The sequence below is a fragment of the Pelophylax lessonae genome (genome assembly GCF_965119305.1).
Source record: "Pelophylax lessonae genome assembly, chromosome: 7".
Taxonomy (NCBI): domain Eukaryota; kingdom Metazoa; phylum Chordata; class Amphibia; order Anura; family Ranidae; genus Pelophylax; species Pelophylax lessonae.
In genome coordinates, this window is record NC_138774.1 from 232,905,281 (window position 1) to 232,933,171 (window position 27,891).

Here is a 27,891-nt window from a genome sequence, read left to right on the forward strand (position 1 = left end):
GCTATGAGACTGGGTGAATCATGTCGGCAGGTCTGCCTGCCGCTAATATGTGTGAACAGTCCTTGAACTCATCACCACCACTGAGCAGTTGTTACCAGACCTTTGATTACCCAAAGTATGATTACACAGAATGATATTTTATTCTGAAACATGGCTACATCCCCCGGCTGCTGGAGCTGGCTGTGTGGGCTGAATAAGGTCACTTTCTGGCCTGGACACGATCCAGCAAATTTTGCATTCCAGTATGTGCTCCTCAGTCATGTCAACTGATATGATGCTGGCTCTCTGCAGCACAGTGGAAAACAAGTTAGGTGGAGCTCCAGATAGAATGAGGAAGGGTACAACCCTTGTAAAGTTTTGTTCTTTGTGTTCTCTTTAGGAAGCTTTTCCATCATTTCCTGTGTGGCCACTGGAACAGGAAGTGTTGGTAAATCTTTCCAGTGGTGACAAAGACAGCAATAAAAGCCTGGACAAAAATCCATCTTGCACTTTCACCTTGAGGAAGATGCATGGCCAACGTTGATACCATGAAAATCCAGATACAAAAAATGGCCAGCACATTGACTTGTAAAGACCTAATATCGTATTAGCTTGCACAAAAGAAAAATATACAAATCACCAGCCCTTGGGGGGGGGGCCTGAAGCCATATGTGAGCGGTATTCTCCCGCCTTTCCTCTGTACATACCATCCTGTTACCGACATACAGTGACACTGAACCCCGCTGCTTGCTGCTGCTGCTCCGGTTCATCTGCGGATCATGTTGCCTCCCTGTAAGACCTCTGAGGCAGCGGCAAAGTTGGAAAAATTCCGCCGTCAGGAGGGCAGCCCGCAGGCCCATGATGGCGGCTCCCCGTCCTCCTCTCCCACCTCGGCCGAGCCACCGCCGGATCAGAGAGCGATCCTAGAGGCTATTACAGACTGCAAGGCTTCCCTTACCTCCAAGATGGAGGAGGTGAAGATGGACATTTCCCTCCTCCAGCAGGATCTGCAGAAGCTTAGAGGCCGGGTGTCTGAGGTCGAGGAGTGCATAGGCCGTGTGGAGGACGATCTCCCCCCAATTAGAAACACAGTGGATCAGGCCTCCCACGATATTACTTACCTGCTGCACAAACAGAACGAACTGGAAAATCGCGCTCGGCAAAACAATCTCCGGTTCATCGGCCTGCCGGAGGGCACGGAAGGCACCGTCCCAGCCACATTCCTGGAGGACCTCCTGGTCAAGACCTATGGTAGGGAAGCGTTTTCCCAGGCCTTTGTGGTGGAGCGGGCACACCGCATGCCAGCCAAGAAAAATCACCAGCCCTTTGGAGACACTATATCTCCCTTTCTGAAGGTGACAACCCACCTTGGGTCTATGATTCCCTTTTTAAGGTTGAAAAACAACCACTATGGTCCCCTTTCTAAAGGTGACAGACCACCAATATGGTTCCCTTTCTCAAAGTGTCAGACCACCACCAAGATTCCAGTTCTCAAGGTGACAACCCACCTTAAATCTATGGTCCCCTTTCTGAAGTTGGCAGACCACCACTAGGCTCCCCTTTCTCAAGGTGACAACCCACCTTGGATCTATGGTCCCTTTTCTCAATTTGTCAGACCGCCACTATTGTCCCCTTTCTTAAGATGCTAACCCACCTTGGTTCTATAGCCCCCTTTCTCAAATTAACAGACGACCACTATGGTCCCCTTTCTATTACCTTGAGAAAGGGGTCCATAGTATCTCAAAAACATCAGAGGTTTTTATGGTTTCTTTTTTTGAAGCTATGTTGCCATCACAACTAAGACCTATGTCAAGATTCTAACCCTTCTACACTGGGTTCACACTGATGCGGTGTACCCCAGCGCATGTCATTTGTACAGGAAATGCACCAGATTCCTGTACAAATGAAATGCGAATTCAGTGCGGTGCAAATTGAGCTATACATTATCTATGGCTCAACTCGCAATTGTTCCCCACCAAAAAGGTGCAGGACTCCTTTTTTGTCTGCACTGGAATCAGATTGCCTGGGTGTTCAGAACCAATGCGATCTGATTCCATCAGATTCCACAGTTCACATTGCGTTCTGCAAACCGATATGGAGGTGTCATTAACTTTAAAATGACACCCGTAGCTGTTCACAGCGCAAAGTGTGAACTGCCTACAATTTTGATACAGTGCAGGAACTCGCACAGAAATTGCTGTTTTTCCTGCACCGCATCAGTGTGCACCCAAAGGTTTTGGGTGGAGTTACATAATGAACCAACTTTGTTTTGTAGTAAAGCATTTAGCTAAAGTCTCTGTATCTCCATAAAATTAACAGGAGGATACATACAGACACTAGGGAAAGGCAGAACAAGATAAGGGCTAATGTTATGAATGAAACATAACTGAAGTATTTTGTGTGTTTTGTCTCTGTGTGGGCAGTGTATATAATCTAATAAATGACTCTAAGCTTTATTGATCCAAAGCTGCTATCTACAGAAATATTGCACAACAGCTGCCGCTTGATAATCTCCCACAACTCAGACTCTTCATGAGTCATTCTCTGATTCAAAACCTTCAGACACAACACTGCCAACTAATTAGTAAGAAAACAGATATCCAATTGTTTGGGGTTTAGAGAAACTGGGCATATTTAGGGGCTCAGTTACATTGAGGTGCCTTATTAGTGTTACTACAGTTGTGGCATAGCATGATTACCTGGAGTCGATCTCAGTCTCAGCAAACCCTGTACCCGGCCCATTTATTTATAACCACTGGAAAATATTGCAAGACAACAGCAATAATAATCCATTGTGTATTAATGCAAACCAGTTTAAATATTAGAGCTCCCAATAGCTGTCTTGTTTTGAGATAGGTTAAATGGTATGTCCAGAAATTACCCACTGTATCCCCAAACCTCCCTTTTATCCTCTGGTGTAGCCTTCCTAAAGGGCCATACACACTATACGATTTTCTGAAGACTTTTTCCTTCAGATTTACCTTTTCTATGTAGTGCAAGGGCCTGCCAGATTGCATACAAATTGAAAGTGTTTAGGTTTGACCTCCTATTATATGGTTTTGGTAAGTCCAAAGGAAAAAGTCTTCAGAAAATCGTATAGTGTGTATGGCCCATTAACCTTTTGTTTACCCCAAAGGTACACTTGCAATCATTTTCAAGTCTCAAGGAACCCTGCTAAAATGTAATTAATTGGTCAGTGGGAAGAATGTTCCTTACATTGGTGGACAGTGGAAAGAATGTTCCTTACATTGGTGGTAAGTAGGAAGAATACCCTTTAAATTGGTGGTAAGTAGGAAGAATACCCTTTAAATTGGTGGTCAGTAGGAAGAATACCTCTTACATTGAGTGTCAATGGGAAGAATTCCTCTTACATTGGTGGTCAGTGGGAATAATACCCCTATACTTTGGTGATTAGTGGGAAGAATGCTCCTTACATTGGTGATCATTGGGAAGATTGCTTCTCACAATGGTGGTCAGAGGAAAGAATGCCTCTTACACTGGTGGTCAGAAGAAAGAACACCCTTTACAATGGTGGTCAAGGGGAAGCATACCCCTTACATTGGTGGTCAGTGGGAATAATACCCCTATACATTGGTGATTAGTGGGAAGAATGCTCCTTACATTGGTGATCATTGGGAAGATTGCTTCTCACAATGGTGGTCAGAGGAAAGAATGCCTCTTACACTGGTGGTCAGAAGAAAGAACACCCTTTACAATGGTGGTCAAGGGGAAGCATACCCCTTACATTGGTGGTCAGTTGGAAAAATGACCCTTACATTGGTGGTCAGTGGGAAGAATACTCCTTACATTGGTGGTCAGTGGGAAGAATGCTCCTTACATTGGTGGTCAGTGGGAAAAATGCCCCTTGCATTGGTGATCAGTGGAAAGATCAATATTTAACATTGGTGGTTAGTAGGAAGAATACCCCTTACAAGCACGGTCAGGGGAAAGACTGCCTCTTACATTCATGGTCAGCGGAAAAGATGCTACCCTTACAGACAGTAATAAAAGCTCACTAGTGTTATGGTGCTGGCTTTACCAAAAAGCACTGGACCCTCAAATATCTAGGCTCCAGTAGATGGGTGGTCAATTGGCCAGGCCTGAAGAACCACTAATAACCTTTGGAAGAAACCTAGGTTTTCATGGAATTCAGGTTGAGAATGGCTGCTCTAGAACAAATCCCAACATTATTTTTTATCATTTTTGTCTTGTTCTCATAGTATGAACTACAGTAGCTTGTGTTACTCAGTTTTTCATTATTACCAGGCTTGTAAACTCCTGCAGTGACAACTGCTAGGAGATCAGTTCCTGTTGACACAGGCACACCAACCAGAACTACATCTTTCAAGAGACCTTTGCCTACACACCGTGTGGTTTGGCTCTTAGAAGTCATGGCAGCAGCTTTGTTCTGGCTGTGAAAAAAAAATCAATATATTCATATGGAGTGGGTTAGAGAGGGGCGAGGGATATGAGAATTCAGTAGGCTGCTTGGAAATTCAGCATAACAAAGGTTAGGAGCACAGTGTTGTGTTAGCATTCCCTGCTAAAGTCATTGGTTCTGACAGGAACACCAACTAAAGAGGGATGGGTAGACGTCAAAGAAGGAATGGACCTATGAGTAGTCTTATGACCCCATGAATAAATTCCTGACATATCACAATATACAGCAACAGTGTCATTTTTCAAACAAGAAGAACCTTTTATTAGTAAAAAGTAGTGCAATATCTCAAGGCAAGTGACTTTACTAAGGCTGAAATGTGCAGTCAAGGGGAATGAGGTCATCAGTTTACTGCAGGCAGGAGCAAGTTTTTCCTCAGTCTGCTCCCCACAATTGAAGGTATCTGTTGATGGGGTTTAAGCCTGTGTTGGCATCAGTTTAAGATGCTTCTGAGATCATTCAGAATTAACTGACAATTGCATTTGATCTGCAAATGAACCTCCTTCTGAAGGATTCTGAAGCAGGTTTTGCATTCCCATAAACTTGCATGGGAAAGCAAAACTCATCTGACACAAAAGCCCATCCACACAGGCAGTGGTGTATTTAGGTTTTGTGCTGCCCTAGGCCTGACTAAACTTGTGCACCCCCTAATTTAAATATGACGCACCCCTTCCTGTAAAGGCCACACCTCTTCCTGTTTATGACCCGCCCTGTCATCTGTAAACCACAAACCACAACCACAGTCTATCAGTGCCCATTAGTGTAGCTTCATCAGTTCCCATAAGGTCAGTCTCAGCAGTGTCCATCATCATACCATCATATCATACCAGGAGGTAGCAGTGTGACCACTTTATGGGGGTGCCAGACTGATTTGCCTCCTGGACCCTGCCCTCCAGCCCAATTCGCCCTATAAGACTGGTACTATACTAAAAGTGTGTAGCGCAAGCCGTCAAGGACTCTTTTTAGTGGGGGAGGCGGGAGGAGGCTCTTTTTTTCTCGTGCGTGGTGAAGCTTTTTTGCTGCCCCCCTGCAAAGTGCTGCCCTAGGCCTGGGCCTTGTTGGCCTAGGCCAAGATACAGCACTGCACACAGGCCCTAATACTATTATTTTGTAAAAGAGGTGAAACAAAGGGTTGATCGGTCAGAGACGTGTACATGCAGAAAGAAACTGCAGGGGCACCAGGTTTTACACAATAAAAAAAAAACAAGAACCAAAAATTCTGGGGCGAAAAGACTTGTCTGATGTAATATGAATAAGCTATTTCACAGTAGCTAATTATACAATATAAGAAAAATGCAGGACTGGAGCCGAGGCTTGGTGTGATAATTCTAATTCGTTCCAGTGATAATTTTAAGGGTAAAAACACTAGACAGACATATTCCACACACATCCCGCACAGCTGTTTTATGCAAATCAGGCTCAGCAACCTCATCTTACCTTGCATGAGTCTATCCTCCCGACAGGGATCTCTTCTTCACCCCCACTGCCATCCTCCATGTCGCTGTCACCCTCTGAGTCACGAGTAGAGCCATGTTGTGCTGTAATATGTGGGGGCTCCATCTCTTCTCGCCCACCTTCCTCCACCTCCCCAAGGAAGCACATCTCCTCGCTGGTAGATGGAGAGCTGATGCTGTCAATGCCACTGTCCCTGTTTGCCAGTTTTCCTAAGGAGTCCTGTTCCCCCCTTTCTTCTGCATCTCCCCCTCCCACCACAAGTCTTCGCCTCCTCTCCAGACTGGATTGGGATGCATCTGGCTCAAGAAGATCCAGGAGTTTGTTCTCCAGCTCTCCCATACTGTAACCAGAATGTTGAGAAGGTCCGTTGTTAACCTCAGTGTGGTTGTCGGAGTCGTTGACTGGATATGTACGTTCAGGTGGGATGATTGGCTCTCTGTGGAGTAAAGATTACAAATAGTGGTTAGTAAGTGATTTTAAATTTGTTTTATTGTTCTGCAAGCATTGAACCATTTAAGGCAAGCATTGAGCCCCCCCAAGTCTTAAATTTCTCTGTCCACACTCCTTGGAGACCTTCGCCTTTCATTATACCATCCAACAGTTAATAACATTAATCTTTAAGAAAAGATCCCTTGGAAATTCTTTGGTGGTGGCTCCCAGTGGGAACCACAGCGAAGATCAAGACCGAGAAGCAAAGAACAGGTGAGAATAAGACTTGAAGGGGTGGGATAGGGAGGGTTAAAGCTATCTTTTAAAAGCCAACTCAAGCCAAAAAGTTTTCGACAAAAGAGGAAGGGAAAGATCCTAAGCAGGATATTTAATTGTGGCCTATGTTCGAAGTAAAGATTTTACCTAATTTTCTGTCCCCACAACAAAACAGTAGAATGGAGAAGAGTTAGAACCCCTTTCAGGAGAAGCTTTAGAACCTCTTTCATTGTTAAAGTCCCAATGGCCACCATGTTATATGTCCTGCAGTCACACAAGAAGTGAGGGGAAATCTCTCAGTTGAGTCACAAAAAGCAATAAAAATGTTTTTATAGAACTTCAAAGTGATTAAAAAAAAGTCCTGCTCTGGATTTAGGTTTTAAATGATAGCTATGGTGTTAAATGTGTTAAGCCCAATTACCCTCTCCTTGCCAACAAACAATCCCCACTACAGACCTCAGATCTCTAGATAACCTGGACCAAAAGCTACAGCCTATGTTACTGTCCTCCATTTTTTTCTATAGGCCTTAATGGACAAGCCACATACTTGCAAGATTTAAAGTGGTTGTAAACCCTAACATATACTCAGTGAAGTAACTGGCCTCAGGTGATACACAGAGATTAAACAAATCCTCCTACATAAGTTGTACATGTTTATCTGCAGTCTTCTCTTCTATATATCTGTTCAAAGTCCAGAGTTTATAAAGTTTGTCTGAGATATCAGAAAAAAGAGGACGGAGATCTGAAGTTACACTCTGCAATCCTCAGTGAGGAGAGCTCTGAAAACTGATTGGAAAGAAGGGCCACACCCCCTTCACACAGCACACAGGAACAGAGCTGAGGCTGTCAATCAACTGGAGCTCCCTCTCCTGTCACCTTTTTTTGTCTTGGTGTCAGGAAAACTTGTCAAAATGTATTCATGTTGATAGCAGAGGAATGAAGCAGCAGACAGAAAGGACACTTAGTACTCTAATTTGAGACAAGTACACACTATAGAGGGATATGATTTGTTCATATTTTATATTTGAGGTTTACAACCACTTTAAGGGCCACAGCCTTTCATTTACAGCCCAAGGAGAAAAAGCATTGCCCGTGCAGTACCATGAGGCTCTGGGGGCACTGATCAACCTGGCATAGGACATGACTGTTAGCCCAGGTCACTTATGCCTCATTTCCACTGAGTGGTACGGTACAGTTCGGTTCAGTATGGTACGGTTCGGAACGGCACACCTTGCGTTTCCACCTCCAATAGTACCCTTTCATGATAGGCGTGGTATAGCCGGAAAGCAGTGATCGCCGATTCTCTGTCAACCAATCAAAGTTCTGCAGAGTGTAGCTCCACCCTGTTGGTACGGTGCTAATGTGCTTGGTACCCCAACGAAAGGGTCCCAAAAAAGTGGTACAGTTCGGAATTAGGGTACCATTCACAATGAAAACGGCAAAAATTGCATACCGTACCGAACCGTACCGTACCGCTCAGTGGAAACGAGCCATAATTGACCAGAGTGCAGAAGCCTGAAAAAACTGTCTTTGATATTAGCTTGGTCTAGCAAGGTCAGAAAACCACTGCAGACGATGGGCTCTTTCAACACTTCTGACTTAAAAACTGTCTGTAGAGCCCAATAGAAGCCAATCAGAGTCCAATCTTTATTTTCCTTAGCAGGTCTGAACATGAGTGTTTGCTGTGGGGCAATAAACAGTGTTTTTGTAAAGCACATTGATTGATAAGGCTCAATAGTAATTCAATCCAAAAGTGGTCGCTCCAATACAAGGAATGCTAAGAGATACAAAAAGAAATGCCAAAAAGTTACAGATTTGTTTAATTACTTCATTTTAATTAATTGAGTTAAATTCTTTTAAAATGACGTCCTGATTTGATAGTTCCTTAATTTCTTTACAGTCTGATAATCTTTAGATGATGTAATTTTCTTGTCTGTAATGATGTGGTACATAAACAGTTACACAGGCATTCTGTGAAGAATATTTGGCTGGGAATATTTGTAATGATAGTGTGTATACGCCTCCAACAGGAAACAGAGTGCAAAAGATGTGATGGAATGCTTTGATAAAGAAAACCGTAATTATGTTTTTAATGGTAAAGTTCTGTTACTGTGAGAAGGGGGGTAAAGATCACAATCAGTAGGACTGAGAGTTGGGACTGTAATAAAGTGAACTTGTGACTAGGTATGGACATTCTGATTTATTCAACAAGCTGTAAATGAGCTTTAAAACAAACAATCACTGACTGCTGTAGTTGCAGGCAATCTGCAGCAATTCATCCACCTCACAGCAGAAGCACTGACGTTCAGCTCAGCTACTCCTGCTCCCCAGTCCAGTACTCTTGTTCTGTATTTACATTATAGATTAGAAGGCTGCTCAGTCACTGCTGGGAGGGGGAGCAAAGGCAGCCAAGTTGTAAAGAGAACGGACTTAGAACAACTACAGTGCATCTGCTGTGAAATTTTAAGCTGAATTCTAGGTATGGTTTCTATAGCATAGTTACATGCAAGTATCCATATTCTATACCTGTGAAATGCCCGTGGAAGCTGAAAATCACTATAGTAGCCGCCGCTACTACAGTGATCATTGTCCTCTGGGTCCTGGCTGCCATTCAGGAAATGCTTTGCATCCTTCTCAGTTAATGCAAAGCATTCTCTGATTAAAGGAGGTGGAAATCATGACATCACTTTCTTCACATGGTCCAAATAAAGAAAACACTTTGCTTTTTTTGAGAAAAATGTAAAGTTTCTAGTACTTTTTCTGTGTTGCATTGAGCTGCATCTGTTATTATTGTTCAGTAATATGCTGACATCTGGACAAGTGGAGGTTTTGGCCCAATACAACTTGTTTACTATGTGATTTTGTTTTTTCTCTCTGTCCTTCTTTCCTTTTTATTGCCAGTTATTTCAGTCCTTGCTAGACTTTTTTTTTTCCTCCATGTTTCCTCATTCAGTGTTAGTTCTTCACAGGGGCGTGGCTTAGGAAAGTCATTCTCTTCTTCAGTTAAATAAAAATGTGTTAGATTCAACTCCTGTGTCTTGCTGATGGGTTAAGCTGCCTGTGGATGGTGCCAAGTGAGCAAGTGACCATACTGCTCAGACTGACTAGGTCTAAGGAGATATGTCAATGCATACAGTGACATTTATGACAGAGCACAAGGCATTCTCTGAATGGCAGGTGTGCCAGGCGAGCAACCCCTATGGATGCTATGATGCAGAACCGGAAGATCACGGTCATCACTGTTGTAGCGGCAACTACTACAGCAACTTCCAGCTTCCACAGGGATTTTACAGGTATGGATTATGCATACTTACATTGGCCTATGCTGGATCAATGTAATGCAATACAAACCATACCTGATATTCAGATTTAAGGATGAATTGCTCCACAGTGCCTGCATCTATAGAGATGAGTGAGAGCTTGTTTTGAAGCCCACTTATTGAATGTTAATAGCATGGCCACTGGTTTATTTTTAAATTAGTAATATGGCCAAAACTTTTTTGGCCAAACTTGTATTGATCACAGGAGTGCAGTTCGTTCTGCACTTCTGTGACCCTAAAGCCCACTGTTGGCTGACTCAGCTGGTCCAGTCTGGGGAAAGACCCCAACTGTAAAGCCAGATCCCGGACCGACAGCTAGCTCAGTCTCTTAGCTGCGCTGCTGGGAGGCTGAGCCAGCCGCTCCCTCCCCAGAGCTCCAGTGAGTGTGGAGGGGCAGAGCAGAGAGCCCGTGACTGACAACCACAGATCTCTGCTCAGAGCGGAGGGAAGAACTAAGCAATCAGTGGTGTTTGATCACTCAGTTCTCAGTGTACAACCAGTGGGCCACAGATGCAGCATTGAATTGTATATACTCACCTATGTGAGTATAAGGTATGTTTTTTTTTATTTTAACCCCATACTTCCCTTTTAAGGTCAGGTTGTTGAGGGCTAAATGCTTCAATAGGCATTACAGCAATCAGATGTCCGCAAACACCATGTTAAAAGGTAATATGTTAGAGAGAAACATGGAGGCTCCCACTGCTGATCTCTCTGACAATGCTGCTACATAACCTAAGAGAAGTATACAGATAAAGGACCAGTGACTTGCATGATCCAACATTATTGTTCTAGATCAGTGATTCAGGAAGTATTAAAGAGAGAGGGTAGAATAACAGCTAGAAAACCAGCATTGTCAGAATGAGGTCAATAGTCAGCCTCCATATAACTCTTATGATGAGTGCACATTAACTGACCTGCTGCTAATGTTCTAGGAGAAAAATCTAAAACTGAAGTGGATAATGGCCTTTTCTCCCAACAAAGGTCCTTCAAGGTCACACACTTTATTCCAACGTGTCTTATATAATCAGATTGTCATTTGGTTCTGTAAATATCGCTGGTACTGGGAGATGAAAACCTTATGTCTATGGAGACATAGACGTCAGCATGGGGACAAGTAATTTGACCATAAAGGCAAAGGGGTGGATTTACTAAAGGCAAATATACTGTGCACTGCAAGTGCAGTTGCTCCAGTGCTTAGTAATGGGGTGAAGCTTCGCTTTGCAAATAATACCCAATCACATGCAAGAAAAATAAAAAAAAAAAAACAGCATTTTTGCTTGCACATGATTGGATAATAGAAATCAGCAGAGCTTCTGCTTATTTATTAACTTCTAAAGCAACTGCACTTGCAGTGAACATCATATTTGCCTTTAGTCAATCAACTCCCTAGTTTCCCAGCACTCCCCAAAAGAACACAATAAATGGTATCCAGGTGCATAGAAAAGTTGAAGGTGTAGCACCTCGCAGACAACACAAATCTAAAGCCTTTATATAAAAAACCTGCGCACTAGGGCTGTCACGACTCGTCGACTACAAAAATTTGTCGACGTGCGTGAAAAGCGCCGACGCGTCACGCGTGACGTCACACGCCCCCTGCTCGCATTCCGGCCGGGCCGCTACATTGATTGGGGGCGCTGCAGGCTGCACTGCCCCGCCCCCGGCCCCCACTGCGCTCCAGTCCAGAGTGTCTGTGAGCGGTATGACATCCCGGAGGCGATCGACGCTCTGCACACTGAGGTAGTGATGTGGTTGCAATGCTCTGCAGGTGCAAAAGTTAGTAAAATGCCCTTTTTTTCTTTTTTTTGATTGTTGCCACATTTTTTACATTTGTTATAAGGGCGGACAGAGAAGTCGCAATCTTTGTTCTATGAAGTGTAATAGAACGCCATGTGACCCTCATTTTCATCTCTCATTGGACTCAGCTGAGAGTGATTGCCTGAGACTGATATTTATTACTTGTCAATAAACTCTGTATGGTGGATTTCCTGCACATTTCTAGTTATTTCAAACACAACTCCAGGGTAGGCAGTACCCCCTCCCCCCTCAGTCACATGGTCCCCCCAACATGATTATATATATTTTTTAATATACAAAATGTTAATCCTTCCACTTTATAAAACTCTGGTCCGACCGCATCTGGAGTATTCTGTCCAGTTCTGGTCGCCAGTCCTCAGGAGGGATGTGTTGGAGCTGGAGAGAGTCCAGAGAAGGGCAACTAAACTAATTAGGGGATTGGAGGACCTTGATTATGAAGAGCATCTGCAATCGCTTGATTTATTCTCCCTGGAGAAGAGACGCCTGAGGGGGGACATGATAGCAATTTTTAAATATCTCGATGGGGATCTCAGCTTAGAAAAAAAGCTGTTTAGTCGAAGGGATTGCATGAGGACTCGGGGGCATACAATGCGATTAGAGGAGAAGCGTTTTAACCTCAGGCAACGTGGGGGGTTCTTTACTGTTAGGGCTACAAGATTGTGGAATTCTCTACCACAAGAGGTGGTTTCTGCAGGTAGTATGGTGGCTTTCAAAAGACTATTGGACGTGCATCTCAAGGATCAGAACATTCAGGGGTAGGAGAGATGATTACAGCCACACACACCTACACAGGTTGAACTGGATGGACTATTGTCTTTATTCAACCTCACCTACTATGTAACTATGTAACTATGTTATCGTCTCTTTAAAGCAAACCTATCCATAGAGAAGCATGGAGACTGTCATCCCCAATCCACTCCTGAAGATGCAGGTTGTCTGGCTGTCACAATGATAAGATGATGTATACGTTTCCTATGTATATCCTGTCCCAGATAAAGGATACCATGTATTAAAGCAGGAGGATAAACATGACAGCCAAGTAACTAGCATTTGCAGAATGTGACGTTGCTTTGACAGCCTCCATTTTTCTCTGGTGACAGGTTCACTTTACAACGGAACTTTACTGCATGTGAGCGTCACAAACCAAAAAATGCTATTTAATTCATTAATTATATTCAAAGCAACTCCTCAAACCATCCACCCATGTCCCCATCTATCCATCCAACCACATCTCCATCTATCCATCCATTCAACCGTGTCTCCATCCTTTCATCCACCCGTGTCTCTATTCTTTCATCCATCCATCCATGTATCTATCCTTTCATCCATACTGAGGGGTCTGTATTAATTACAAGATTAATTAGCTAATCAAAAAACACGCAATTAAGCAAAAAAATAAAAAATAAAAATAATCGTTAGATTAGTCGACTAATCGTATAAATAATCGATAGATTAGTCGACAGACAAATTAATCGTTAGTTGCAGCCCTACTGCGCACTACTAATGACCTAATAAAATAAAAAATGTAAAAGCCACTGACCATTCACAATTCAATAAATGTGTTACAAAAATTTATAAAATTTACAAAAATGTGCAGCGCTATAGTGCTCAATATTTCAATATTTGCAGTGTATAAATAAATGAACAAAAAATGTGTACAAATATCAAAAAGTAAACAACATCAAATCAGTGCAGTCCAAACAGAAAAGTGTCCATGCAAATAAAGAGATAGCCTTTTCCAGCCGAATATGATCCATACAGTGGTATCCTTTACTCCATCCACTCCTTATTGGTGCTCACAAATAGCAAAGACAAACGTGTCACCACCAAGTGCTCCCCCCCTCCAGGAATAATCTCACCCGGTGTAATATGACAGGGTAATCATATCTTACTGGTGCGCTGTAACATGTGATTACCCTGTGCGATTTGTGTATTTAATTAATTGCCATTTTAAAACGATATAAGCACTATCAGATTTTCCCTTTATATATATATTGTGGATGTTACAGGCTGTTTGAGAGTAGATAGCGGAGAGGAGGCTTGGAATACGCCGCTTGTAGCCCTGGAGAGGCTAAAAATCTATTATTGACCCTACTTGGCTATAGTGGTCACATTACACCAGGTGAGATTATTCCTGGGGGGGGGGGGGACTTTGTGGTGACACATTGGTTTGTCTTTGCTATTTGTGAGCACCAATAAGGAGTGGATGGAGTAAAGGATACCACTGTATGGATCATATTCGGATGGAGTAAAGGATACCACTGTATGGATCATATTCGGATGGAGTAAAGGATACCACTGTATGTATGGATCATATTCGGATGGAGTAAAGGATACCACTGTATGGATCATATTCAGGTGGAGTAAAGGATACCACGGTATGGATCGTATTCGGATGGAGTAAAGGATACCACTGTATGGATCATATTCGGATGGAGTAAAGAATACCACTGTATGGACCATATTCGGATGGAGTAAAGGATACCACTGTATGGATCATATTCGGGTGGAGTAAAGGATACCACGGTATGGATCATATTCGGGTGGAGTAAAGGATACCACTGTATGGATCATATTCGGATGGAGTAAAGGATACCACTGTATGGATCATATTCGGATGGAGTAAAGGATACCACTGTATGGATCATATTCAGATGGAGTAAAGGATACCACTGTATGGATCATATTCGGATGGAGTAAAGGATATCACTGTATGGATCATATTCAGGTGGAGTAAAGGATACCACTGTATTGATCATATTTGGATGGAGTAAAGGATACCACTGTATGGATCATATTCGGGTGGAGTAAAGGATACCACTGTATGGATCATATTCGGATGGAGTAAAGGATACCACTGTATGGATCATATTCGGATGGAGTAAAGGATACCACTGTATGGATCATATTCAGATGGAGTAAAGGATACCACTGTATGGATCATATTCGGATGGAGTAAAGGATATCACTGTATGGATCATATTCAGGTGGAGTAAAGGATACCACTGTATTGATCATATTTGGATGGAGTAAAGGATACCACTGTATGGATCATATTTGGGTGGAGAAAAGGATACCACTGTATGGATCATATTCGGGTGGAGTAAAGGATACCACTGTATGGATCATATTCGGATGGAGTAAAGGATACCACTGTATGGATCATATTCGGATGGAGTAAAGGATACCACTGTATGGACGATATTCGGATGGAGTAAAGGATACCACTGTATGGATCATATTCAGGTGGAGTAAAGGATACCACTGTATGGACCATATTCGGATGGAGTAAAGGATACCACTGTATGGATCATATTCGGATGGAGTAAAGGATACCACTGTATGGATCATATTCAGGTGGAGTAAAGGATACCACTGTATTGATCATATTTGGATGGAGTAAAGGATACCACTGTATGGATCATATTCCGATGGAGTAAAGGATACCACTGTATGGATCATATTCGAATGGAGTAAAGGCTACCACTGTATGGATCATATTCGGATGGAGTAAAGGATACCACTGTATGGATCATATTCGGATGGAGTAAAGGCTACCACTGTATGGATCATATTCGGATGGAGTAAAGGATACCACTGTATGGATCATATTCGGATGGAGTAAAGGATACCACTGTATGGATCATATTCAGGTGGAGTAAAGGATACCACTGTATTGATCATATTTGGATGGAGTAAAGGATACCACTGTATGGATCATATTCCGATGGAGTAAAGGATACCACTGTATGGATCATATTCGAATGGAGTAAAGGCTACCACTGTATGGATCATATTCGGATGGAGTAAAGGATACCACTGTATGGATCATATTCGGATGGAGTAAAGGATACCACTGTATGGATCATATTCGGATGGAGTAAAGGATACCACTGTATGGATCATATTTGTATGGAGTAAAGGATACCACTGTATGGATCATATTCGGATGGAGTAAAGGATACCACTGTATGGATCATATTCGGATGGAGTAAAGGATACCACTGTATGGATCATATTCGAATGGAGTAAAGGATACCACTGTATGGACCATATTCGGATGGAGTAAAGGATACCACTGTATGGATCATATTCGGATGGAGTAAAGGATACCAGTGTATGGATCATATTCGGATGGAGTAAAGGATACCACTGTATGGATCATATTTGGATGGAGTAAAGGATACCACTGTATGGATTATATTCGGATGGAGTAAAGGATACCACTGTATGGATCATATTCGAATGGAGTAAAGGATACCACTGTATGGATCATATTCGGGTGGAGTAAAGGATACCACTGTATGGATCATATTCGGGTGGAGTAAAGGATACCACTGTATGGATCATATTCGGGTGAAAAAGGCTATCTCTTTAATTTTCACGGACACTTTTCTGTTTGGACAGCACTGATTTGATGTCATTTGCTTTCTGATATTTGTACACAATTTTTGTTCATTATTTATATACTGCAAATATTCAAACATTGAAACATTGAGCACTATAGCTCATTTTTGGAAATATTATCAAATATAAAGCATTTGGTGAGTTTTTATATTCTTTATTGAGTTCTTTCACAGCAGAACATAGCTTGGTTTGCAACAGAAATGGGTTCATATGCCTTTGAAGATCACATGAAAAAAATATGGTATACCTAAAAATGAAGCTAGACATACAGATATAATATTACTCATGTCTGTCATTATCTAAGTGCCAGGCCTGTTTAATAGGTATTGCTTCTTGTCTGTTACCGCCAGAGAGTCCGTTTTTTCCTCATCTCCTGTCCCAATGATAGACAAGAAGTGAGGGGAGTAAATATCTCAGGAAGAATGAGTAAAAAAAGCAGATGTTATAAAGCTGGACCACAGGATAAGCAAATATTGCCTAATTACAAGAGCCATGAGTATTCTTATACGAATGTTGGTTTGCTTTCTGCATTTCTTTCAGATCTGTACAGTAATGAAGAGTGAAACTTTGCCTCTGTGCGGGAGCTTCCTGTAATAAAGACCGGTCTCTGCTGCTCTCTCTCCTTGTGCAGAGTGACTGATCTTGTATCCGCCCCCTCCTCTAATCATCTGTAGGCAGCCTGTAGGGGGTGGGGCCTGCCGGGTCCCTCCCTACAGCTCTACTCTACTAAAGCTATGTGCATCAAAGTGATGATGTCACTACTACTTTTACAGGGTAATATCTGAGTTTGCAAAGGCATCTGGTGCACACAAAGTGGATTTATATCCTTTGTGGCTATTGAGGAATATATTTTGAATGAAAGTTTTTGTGTCTGGAGTTCAGCTCTAAATCCAACAACCCATAATACACCAGGCATTTTAATGCTTGATCTCCATTAGACATTTTTTACTTCGCTTCCTGTCCTGTTGTCCATTGTTACTAGAGGAGGAAGTAAGAAGAAATTTAAACTGAGCAAAACTGCAAAAAAACAACAGGCACGGACTCTAATCCTACCAAACTCTAAAGCTTGGTTTACACCTCTGCGTGTGGCTGCGGGAATCAAGGCGATTTCCTCACCCGCAGTGAAAACATGCTGGGCTGCCATTGATTCTGAATGACACCCCCACACATGTAAAATCGCAGTGCGTGTGCGGGAAGCGCGGGGAAATTTTGACAATGAGATTTCCCTGCAGGCTGCATTTTAAAAAAGGTGCATGCACCTTTTTCTGTGGAAAACGCAGGCATGGCAGCCCAATAAAATGAATAGGCCGCTGTGGTCGTGCAAACTTGGCTTGCAGAAATGCACGTATGTGAGCCTAGGGTGAAACAAAAAAAGTTTTGGCTGGAGTTCCATTTTAAGGCTGAACACAAGAGTAAATGTAGCAAGATTTCCAGGCCTATGGCCTGATGTGGGTCTGCCATTAGTACCGGTAATCTCTCCAGCCCCTATGAGCTGTGACCCTGGGTGTGACAACTGAAGCAGCGACAACTCCGGCATCTTTGTTTGTGGTTTTTATTGGAATAAGGGGGATGAGAGAAGGGAATAGGTGGGATACTCCTTGAGGCTTGAACTAATTACAATTGGGACTTTACTTCTGAAATGCCCGTTGGCGCTTCCTCGACGCCAGCCGGCACCAGCCAACGTCTGAAGAAGGAGCCAAGTACGCATGCTCCGAAACGCGTTACGTCACTTCCGGTTAGCCTGCGCTCCATTGCGGCTTCCGGTTTAACCAGCTCCTTGGTTTAGCTTCCTGGAACGTCACTTCCTGGCTGCAGGATGGCCAGAACACTGGAGGCTACATCCAAGGAACTACCACCACACGGAACATGGACTAAAGCTATCCCTCATGTAAGTTACTATATCGTGTTTGTTATGCAATAAAGTCTTGGCTTACTACAGCGACGCCTGTTCTTTTCCATATTTATACCTGGTTGGTGTTCCCACTTACCTAGCCTGAGTGCTTCTGTACAGAGATTATACGACACCGATGACAAGTCCAATTCGGGTACATACAAATGATGTCTTTAAATACATTTGAATATATTTCAATAAATATGTAACTGCACTAACTGATGTATTTTTATATGTAAATGGAGTTTCCCTGCTAAAATTGTAAGTTGTCTATCTGCTATTATTATCCCACAATATAAACTTCTTGCACTTACCTCTCAAATTTCTCAATCAAGGAGGTAACTGCTGAGGGAGTCCCATCCTTATCCGGACGCAGAGACAACCGTGAGAGTCGGGGGTCTGCTGGCAACGGACGTGAAGGGGGTGGAGGAATATGACCTGGAGGCCGGGGTCTTCTCACGCTCTGCAGATGTGCGGGCTTTGGAGGAACTGTACAAAAAGAAAGCAGATGGATGAGATTCCAATTATAACTGAACATTAACACTTTTATCAAAGATACAAAGAACAGAAGACATCTGTGTACATCAGATTTAAAGTGTTACTAAACCCAAATCCTGCATTCACCATATCTGGTCTCCCACAGTACACAGAACATGGAAATGCAATTATTTTAGTAAATATAAACTGTTAAATACCTTTTCTCATTAGCAGTATATAGCAGTCTTGTGATTTCTATTAGTGTCTGGTTAAAGCAGGGGTGTCAAACTGGTGGCCCTCCAGCTGTTGCAGAACTACAAGTCCCATCATGCCTCTGCCTATGGGAGTCATACTTGTAACTGCAAAGCTTAATGGGACTTGTAGTTCCGCAACAACTGGAGGACCGCCAGTTTGACACCAGTGGGTTAACCACCTTGGCGGTAATCCCGAGCGTGACTCGGGGTTGATTTTTTATATCAGGAGCGGTAACCCCGAGTCACGCTCGGGGTGGATGTACAGAGAGCGCAGCGGTGTTCTCTTACCTTATCCTGGCGATCCAGCGATGATCTCTCATTGCTGTGATCGCCAGCCGAGAGTCCTGCCGCTCCTCCGCCCTCCGTCGGTGTGATCACTTCCTAGTTCCGTTCCCTGCAGCAGCAATGCTGCATGGGAGCGGAACTAGGGAGGGAAATTCAAAAAAAAAAAAAAAAAAAACGTTGCACAAAACACAAAACACATTTTATATTATATATATATATATATGCATATATATATATATATATATATATATGCATATATATGTATATATATGCATATATATATATATATATATATATATATGCATATATATATATGCATATATATACACATATATATATATATATGCATATATATATATATACCGGTATATATATATATATATATGCATATATATATATATATATATGTGTATATATATATATATATATATATATATGCACACACACACATATATATATATAAAATTATATTATTGATTCAATTATAATTCATGCGTTATATATTATATATATATATATATATATATATATATACACACATACACATATATCTATATATAATATATAATGCATGAATTATAATCTAATCAATAATATAATTTTATTATATATATTATATATTAAATAATAAAATAATATTATTGATTCGATTATAATTCACGTGTTTGTGTTTCAAATTTATCACATCTGGGATGTCTACTAGACTCTTGTTTTGGTCAGGTTTAAGTCAGTAATTACTAAGAATTGTAGGCCTATAATACATAACGCCAAATTTCCATGAAAAGAATTGTACCGCTTTTGGTATGTAATTCCTGACATAATCATACCGCCAGGGAGGTTAAAGCTTGTAGAAGTTGTTTTCATTCTCCCCTGATTGTCCTATGAGACAGCAGGACCCCTGACCCTTTGTCTGGATACCACTGATGGCCCTGCACTGATCACATGCACCCTTCCAAGAAAAAACTCTCTAGCAATACACACCAATCTGAGCATGTGCAGCTTGCCCCCAAGGCTCTGTTCAATCAAGAGATGGTTTGGGAACAGTGGAAGAAGAGGAGGATCAAAGAAGACAGGATCAAACAGCCTTTACACAATGCAAATAATTAACCCCTTAGGTTCCACAGTGAGTATAACAAGCATGCTTTACTGCATATGCAGACTGATTTTACTGTTGTGGGTTTAGTAACACTTCAAAATAATGTGTTTTGACTGTCTGAGATGCTTTTTTTTCTTATTTCGAAAATTAGAGTTGCTGCAATTTTATACTGTCTTATAGCTTGAGGGCTTCTGCAGCTATGGTGGCCTACCTAAACATTAAAGTATAACTAAACACCACATTTCTTTTTTATTTTCAAACTAGATTTTAATAGACTGGTGAGGGAATGCAACCACTGTCAGGTTTTTATTGCTGTCTGAGTCCCTGTTAGGGAAATACACTGTCCTTCAATTGTCCTGGTCCCCAGAAATGAAAGTGATGGGTAAACTTTTGAGTTGCCACCAGAACAGTAAAAGGAGACATCTTCCACTTGCTCCTGTGACTGTCTAACATGGGTTTTACTCATGTTTGAAAGATATCCTCACATTTCCTGTTGAGTCTACAGGACAGGAAACAAAGAGGAATCTCAAGAGGGAGACACAGATGACAGTTGTAACAATTCCCCCTCTCCCTCCTTCCTCTATCCAAAATGAAAAAAAGGAAAGTTTGGCTTTAGATTTACACTGCTCAAAAAATGTAAAGGAACACTTTTTAATTAGAATATAGCATCAAGTCAATTAAACTCCTGGGATATTGATTTGGTCAGTTAAGTAGCGGGAGGGGGTTGTTAATCAGTTTCAGCTGCTTTGGTGTTAATTAAATTAACAACAGTTGCATTAGATGGGCAACAATGAGACAACCCCCAAAATAGGAATGGTTTTACAGTATCCACGGAGGGATGCAGAGACCTCTACAGGCTAGACAATGGCACCCTGACTGCCATTAGGAATCGGGATGAAGTCCTTGGACCCATTGTCAGACCCTATGCTGGTGCAGTGGGTCCTGGGTTCCTCCTGGTGCATGCCAATGCCCAACCTTTTGTGGCGAGAGTATGCAGCCAGTTCCTGGAGGATGAAGGAATTGATACCATTCAATGGCCCCCAGGGTCACCTGACCTAAATCCAATAGAACACCTCTGGGACATTATGTTTCCGTCCATCTAACGCCGCCAGGTTGCACCTCAGTCTGTTCAGGAGCTCAGTGATGCCCTGGTCCAGATATGGGAGGAAATACCCCAGGGCACCATCAGACATCTCATTAGGAACCTTCCCCCGACGTTGTCAGGCATAAATAAATACACGCACATGGGGGCCATACAAACTACTGAGTACCATTTTGAGTTGCTGCAATGACATTTCAGCAAAATGGACTAGCCTGCTGCATCAATTTTTTTCACTTTGATTTTCGGGGTGTCTTTGAATTCACCCCTCTGTAGGTTGATAATTTTAATTTCCATCAAACGATGTGGCATCCTTTCCTTCCTAACACATTTCCCAGTCCATACCAGTATAGATATCCAGCATGATGTTTTTCCCCATTGAGATCTGATGTGTTTTCAAAGTGTTCCTTTCATTTTTTTGAGCAGTGTACTTTAATGAGCCTCCATGTGGACAGCATAATAGGAATAAGTGTAAAATGTAATCCTATTAGGAATCTTGTGACTATATCAAAGCACAAGGCTGCATTCTAAGAGCCTTTAAATACTCCAAGATGCCTTTATTATCAATTTATTATAAAGCAACTGAGGCAGCTCAAGCTAAAACTCAAACAAAATCACTTAGCTAAATGAGAAAAGCTTAGAATATCTGTCAGTTTTTTTTTCTGCCTTTGGTGTCCATATTCAGAAGACTTCACCTTGCTTCATGTCATGTCACTCTGCTTTCCCACTTGCTGCAAAGTAGAGGGGAGGGAGACCATTGAGCGTCTGTTCACTAACTCTCCCTAGCAGGAATTAACCTGGAAGCGACCTGTAAAACATCACTATCAGTTTCTGGTAACAATTTCCTTGGCCCTTGTGGCTCATTTAGCTTCGATGGAAGGCAGGTGAGACATCAGGGCAGTGGCGGCTGGTTCTCAAAATTTTTTGGGGGGGGGGGGCGCAAACAGAAAAATGTAATAGGCATTGCTTTGCGGCAAAAAACGCTGTAAAAAAATTGCGTGACTTTGAGGTCTCAAAAGTGTGAAAGGGGCCTTCAGTAATTAAAGTATAGTGTGCCCCCTTTCAATGCAGAGAGACCAGCGTGCCCCCTTTCAATGCAGAGAGACCAGCGTGCCTCCTTTCAATGCAGAGAGACCAGCGTGCCCCCTTTCAATGCAGAGAGACCAGCGTGCCTCCTTTCAATGCAGAGAGACCAGCGTGCCCCCTTTCAATGCAGAGAGACCAGCGTGCCCCCTTTCAATGCAGAGAGACCAGCGTGCCTACTTTCAATGCAGAGAGACCAGCGTGCCTACTTTCAATGCAGAGAGACCAGCATGCCCCCTTTCAATGAACAGTGACCAGCATGCCCCTATTAATGCACAGTGACCAGCGTGCCCCCTTTCAATGCACAGTGACCAGCGTGCCCCCTATTAATGCACAGTGACCAGCGTGCCCCCTTTCAATGCAGTGACCAGTGTACATGTCCCCAATGCAGAGATCAGCATGCGTGCCTCCAATGCAGTGACCAGTATACATGTCCCCAATGCAGAGATCAGCGTGCGTGCCTCCAATGCAGTGACCAGTATACATGTCCCCAATGCAGAGATCAGCGTGCGTGCCCCCAATGCAGTGACCAGTATACATGCCCCCAATGCAGTGACCAGTATACATGCCCCCAATGCAGTGACCAGTACAGTATACATGCCCCCAATGCAGTGACCAGTATACATGCCCCCAATGCAGTGACCAGTATACATGCCCCCAATGCAGTGACCAGTACAGTATACATGCCCCCAATGCAGTGACCAGTATACATGTCCCCAATGCAGAGATCAGCGTGCGTGCCCCCTTACTTACCTGGAGCAGCAGCGGCAGCAATGCTCCTCAGTCCCCCGAACAGCTTCTTCTGCTCGGTCCCGGCGCGTCTCCTCCAGTACTTCCGGTCCCGCCTCCTCCTCGGCCAATGGCATGGGGTTTGCCTTGCGGCCAATCAGGAAGCGCGTATCGGACGCGCTTCCTGATTGGCCAGGAGGAGGATCGGTGTGACAATAGTGAATTTTCATTCGCTATTGTCACACAATGGGTGGGCTCGGGACGCACTGCTCTGCGCCCTGGGACCACCCTTTCCATCGCCCTATTAGAGCCTCTGGCTCTAATCAGGTGATGAAAAAAAAAAAATCCCCATTGATCTCCATGCGTCCGGCGCCCCTGCATGCAGATTAGGGGGCTGGACGCATGGATGATGGGGCGGCGCCCCTGCGCCCCTAACGAGACGGCCGCCACTGCATCAGGGGGTTACATTTTGACATGTTGGGTATCTATTTACATGGCGCAACCTCATCTTTTATATTTTACCAAAAAGTTGGGTAATATGTTGCGTTTTTGTGCCCTAATATTAACTTAAATGTATTTGCAACTGAAACTCTTGTACAAATATCATGTGACATAAACATTTTTTATTCTTCAGGTTGTCTGCTTTTCTGCTTTTTGAAAATATATATTTGGGGGTTTTAACTAATCTTCAGGCCTAAAACTATTTTTTTAAACATGTGTGTAAAAATGATAAAAACAGCTCTGGCAGTGAAATGATTAAAGCAGAACTCCAGGAATTATCTGTTTTACAAAAACTTACATTGGTCCAGCTTGGCTTGATGTTAGTACCCACATCTGATAGTTGAAGGGCCACTGGAGGTGTAGTCCATACAACATACAGTAAAAGCCATGATCTTCCAGGTGCTGCTCCAGTGGCTTTCCCTCTGCACACTGTACACACATCCACCATTCAGAGAATGCCTCGTTTTTAATGAATACAAGTTTAAGGTGGTAAGGAGGATCGGGTGACATCATGGTCACCACCTCCTCCAAAGAATGTCTTAAAAGTACAAGGTGTCCCAGTGCCATCTTAAGAGCATTAAAGGGCCCCCGGTCAATGCAGTGCACTGGGGCCCTGCCTACACAATCACCCACGAAAATAAAAATGCAAATTATCAATAAGGCGATATTTATTGGTACAGCAGTGCTGGGCTAATGACAGCTTCCAAGTTCGGCGGCTGGGTCCGGTGAACACACACACACAGACGCCTGTCAGGCTTGACTGTCCTGTGTGTGCCTGTTCCCATGGAGGCGGACAGGCGTTCCTGCAGTTGTGGGCTTCCTCTCCACGGCTCAAGTGGCCTGACAGCAGCGCAGGGCCGACAGGCGCTTGCCACCTGCTAAGTTCGGTGGAGGGATGCACACAGGAAAAGGGACTAATGCTTGGCTGGGGATGAGTCGCTGGGCATGTAGGGCCCCCCTGGGCAAGTGGCGGTGCAAAGTGAGCGACCCCACGTATTCAGTGTGCAAAAAGAAAGCCACTGAAGCAATGCCTGGAAGATTGTGGCTATCAATGTATATATTTCCTAATTTTTTTAGCCCCATACTTCTTTATATAATTGTATATTTGCAAGTTTCTGTACTGTGCTACATGAACAGACTGAAGTTTAAAAAATGTCTTTAGACATCCATGCACTCACTGCTGCTCTCCTGAAACTACTGTTAGCTGGAAGTGACAACTTAAAGTATAGCTAAAGGCAGAACTATTTTTTTTTTGCTTTTGGATGGAGTGGAGAGGGATTGGAACACCTGTCTGTGCCACTGTTAGGGGAATTCGCCATCTCTATTTGTCCTGGTAACTGTAATCCCAAATTTTGGGTTATCACGAAAACAGGAATAGAGGCAAAATCTTCCAATGGGGACAATAGTTCTGGTGACAAACAGGGATTTCCTCACTTTGGAGGGATTTCCTCTCACTTCCTGTTTTGGCTTTGGGACAGGAAGCGAAGCGAAATCTCCCCACTGGCATCATAAAATAAACTTTAGTGTATATGTAAACCTAATCAATAGACCCTCATATCAGCATTAACATGTTAATAACACGCTAAAAGCGATTTTCAATATTTTTTACAGACACTTCCTGTTATGGGGTGACAATGCGCTGTCCCTGGCTCCCAATTGTTCTGCTGCGTTGACACGATAAGCAGTTGTGCTAATTGTGCTAATGCACATTGCACAGGCATGTTTCATTGTTGTCACCATCAGGAAATCTGCCCTGAGAAATGTCATGCAACCATCTCTAGCTGCAGGGAAGCTGAAGGCGATCCGCAGGGCTGGGATTCAACATAAGATGAAAAAGAGGTAAAATCAAAAAAAAGCAAAAAGCAAAACCAAAAATTTTAATAAACAAAAAAATTGTCAATTATTTATCATACACAGAGCTCAAGAAACTAGGGCTTTGTTTACACTTGCGGTTGGGGGAAGGGGCGTAAAAACACGTGGCTGAGCAGCATTTTTTACCACATTGTAATATTAATGCCTCCTCACAGCCTGTCAAATGCCTCTGAAAAGAGATCCACTGTAGATTGTTCTTCGGCGGGCACCGCAACTGTAAGCGAGCCCTAAGGGGCATATTTATAAATCAGTAATTATGCCATTCACCAAAATATTCACTGCAAGTGAATCTTCCCGGTGCATGTGTTGTACATGACAGTGATTGATTCACCACCAGTAAATGTTTGGTGAAAGTCACATTCACTGGTTTATGAACAAGGCCCTAAATGTCATTCAGTTGGGGTTGACATCTACTAATAAGGAGTGCATTTTATGTATACACATATATTTTACATTATATTTTACACTTATATGCAATAGTTTCAGACAAACAAAAAGGATAGATAGATAGATAGATAGATAGATAGATAGATAGATAGATAGATAGATAGATAGATAGATAGATAGATAGATAGATAGATAGATAGATAGATAGATAGATAGATAGATAGATATGCATTACGACTATGAGTAAGAAGAATAGGAGTCACCTTCGGGTTTGGTGTGAGCTGGACGTCTAGGAGGAGCCGGCTTGGGGTTGCAGGGATCTGGGACAGACCCATTACAGTCAGAGGAGTTTCCAGGATCAGATCGGAGCCTCTGGGGTTTCTCTGGGTGTATTGGGATATGAGCTGGCTCCAAGGAGAGGCTTTTAACAAGCACTTGAGGCTTGGGCTGGGGCCCTGGAAAGAAAAGGATGTGGTAAGCAACCAAAGTCATGACAAGGAGGAGTGATTCAGAAGAGAAAAGACTCTGACACATATGGAATGATTTAATAAAAACAGTGCAAAGAACAATGGCAACCTATGGCAGCCAATCAAATATCAGGTTATTGGTGGGTCTTCTAGACTAGTTAATATGGGTTCCTGCATATTGGTGTTCTTGGAACTTACATCTTCAGAATCACTGAAGTAGACCTTAGGTGAATCAGTGGGATATATCTCAGGACAGCCAAATCACAGAATTATTCCAGGTCTTCCTTTGCAATCAAAAACAAAACTATTGTAACCTTCTTCATATGATTTAGAACCAAGGCTTGTCCTTGGCTACCAGGAGCATTGTGGGTATTGTTAGGGTTGGCAGGGAGATTATCATTATATAAATAAGGTATTTCAAACTATACACAAAAATTCAGTTGTTTTTTTTTAATTCAGAAAACAATAATCATTAACAATATTTAGATTTCAAGGGAAACTATAATAGAAACTATATTAGCTTTACGTCAGGATTTTTTTTTTTTTTGATTATGCGTTTTTAAACAAATGTTTTATGTAATTTATTTAGAGTCGATATAAAATCTTTACTTTATAAATAAGGTTCAACCATGACACAGGATTCACAGAGTATTATGGCAGTTCTAAAAATGGACCCCTGCAGAAGCTGTCTGCCTTCAGACTCTGGTTTCTTTCTGTTTAAAACTCTGTACAGCTTAGTCTGAGTAGAGCAGAGAGGGGGAAAACTGACTTTACCAACTGTGTATCTAACCTATTGCCAACTGCATACCACATGGATGCGGCGGCACAGAGGGTAGGCCTTAACGCCCAGCTAACACACATTTGCGTCAATAACGCTTTGAGTTTTTGTGCTGAGCGTGTGGTCACAGCACACTGACCGAGCTCACCAACAGCTCTCAGTCGCTGTTTGCAATTGGATTGGCTCCAATTATCTGACCTCTATGACAGCCAATCACAGCAATCACATGATTGGAAAGGCATCTCCCAATAATAACATTCACCTAAAGTGATTGTAAAGTCTCGTTTTTTTTTTCAATAAAAGTAACAAACATGTTATACTTACCTCCTCTGTGCAGTTGGTTTGAGAGCCCCCACAGCAAGCAGCTTGCTATGGGGGCACCTGAGCCGAGACACAGCTCTGTGTATTATTTCAGGCACAGAGGTTGCAGTTAGGCCCTGCCCCCTTTCCACTACTTGGCTAACTGACTTTGATTGACAGCAGAGAGAGCCAATAGCGCAGCTGCTGTGTCTCAGCCAATGAGGAAGGGAGTTACGGACGGGTGAGACAGTCGTGGACATTGCTGGATCGAGAGGGGGCTCAGGTAAGCATTAGGCGGGCTGAGGGGGCTACTGCACACAGAAGGTTTTTCATTTAATGCATAGAAAGCATTAAGATAAAAAAAAGCTTCTGACTTTACAACCCCAAGTGGAACTAAACTCTCCTAAACTTTGCAGCCAAGGAAGCTGCCATCTTAGCCTCTGTTTGATCTGCAGTTGCCATATGATCAGGTATGACACCAGCCATTTGATGGCTTGACAGTTTGGTTGAGAAAACAAGCAGCTAGGACAGTTACCATTCACGGCATGCCTTG

At 42.7% G+C, this 27,891-nt stretch overlaps 1 protein-coding gene across 2 annotated transcripts in view; it reads right to left on the minus strand.

Moving 5' to 3' along the window:
• FGD1 (FYVE, RhoGEF and PH domain containing 1) overlaps positions 1-27,891 on the minus strand; it is a 283,074-nt gene that overhangs the window by 44,620 nt on the left and 210,563 nt on the right. For both annotated transcript variants that reach the window (XM_082264429.1, XM_082264430.1), the window contains exons 2-4: positions 26,057-26,248; positions 18,325-18,499; positions 5,855-6,308 (exon numbers count right to left, since the gene is read on the minus strand). In XM_082264429.1, coding sequence (XP_082120555.1) covers positions 5,855-6,308; positions 18,325-18,499; positions 26,057-26,248 — 821 coding nt within the window. The remainder of the gene's footprint in view (positions 1-5,854; positions 6,309-18,324; positions 18,500-26,056; positions 26,249-27,891) is intronic.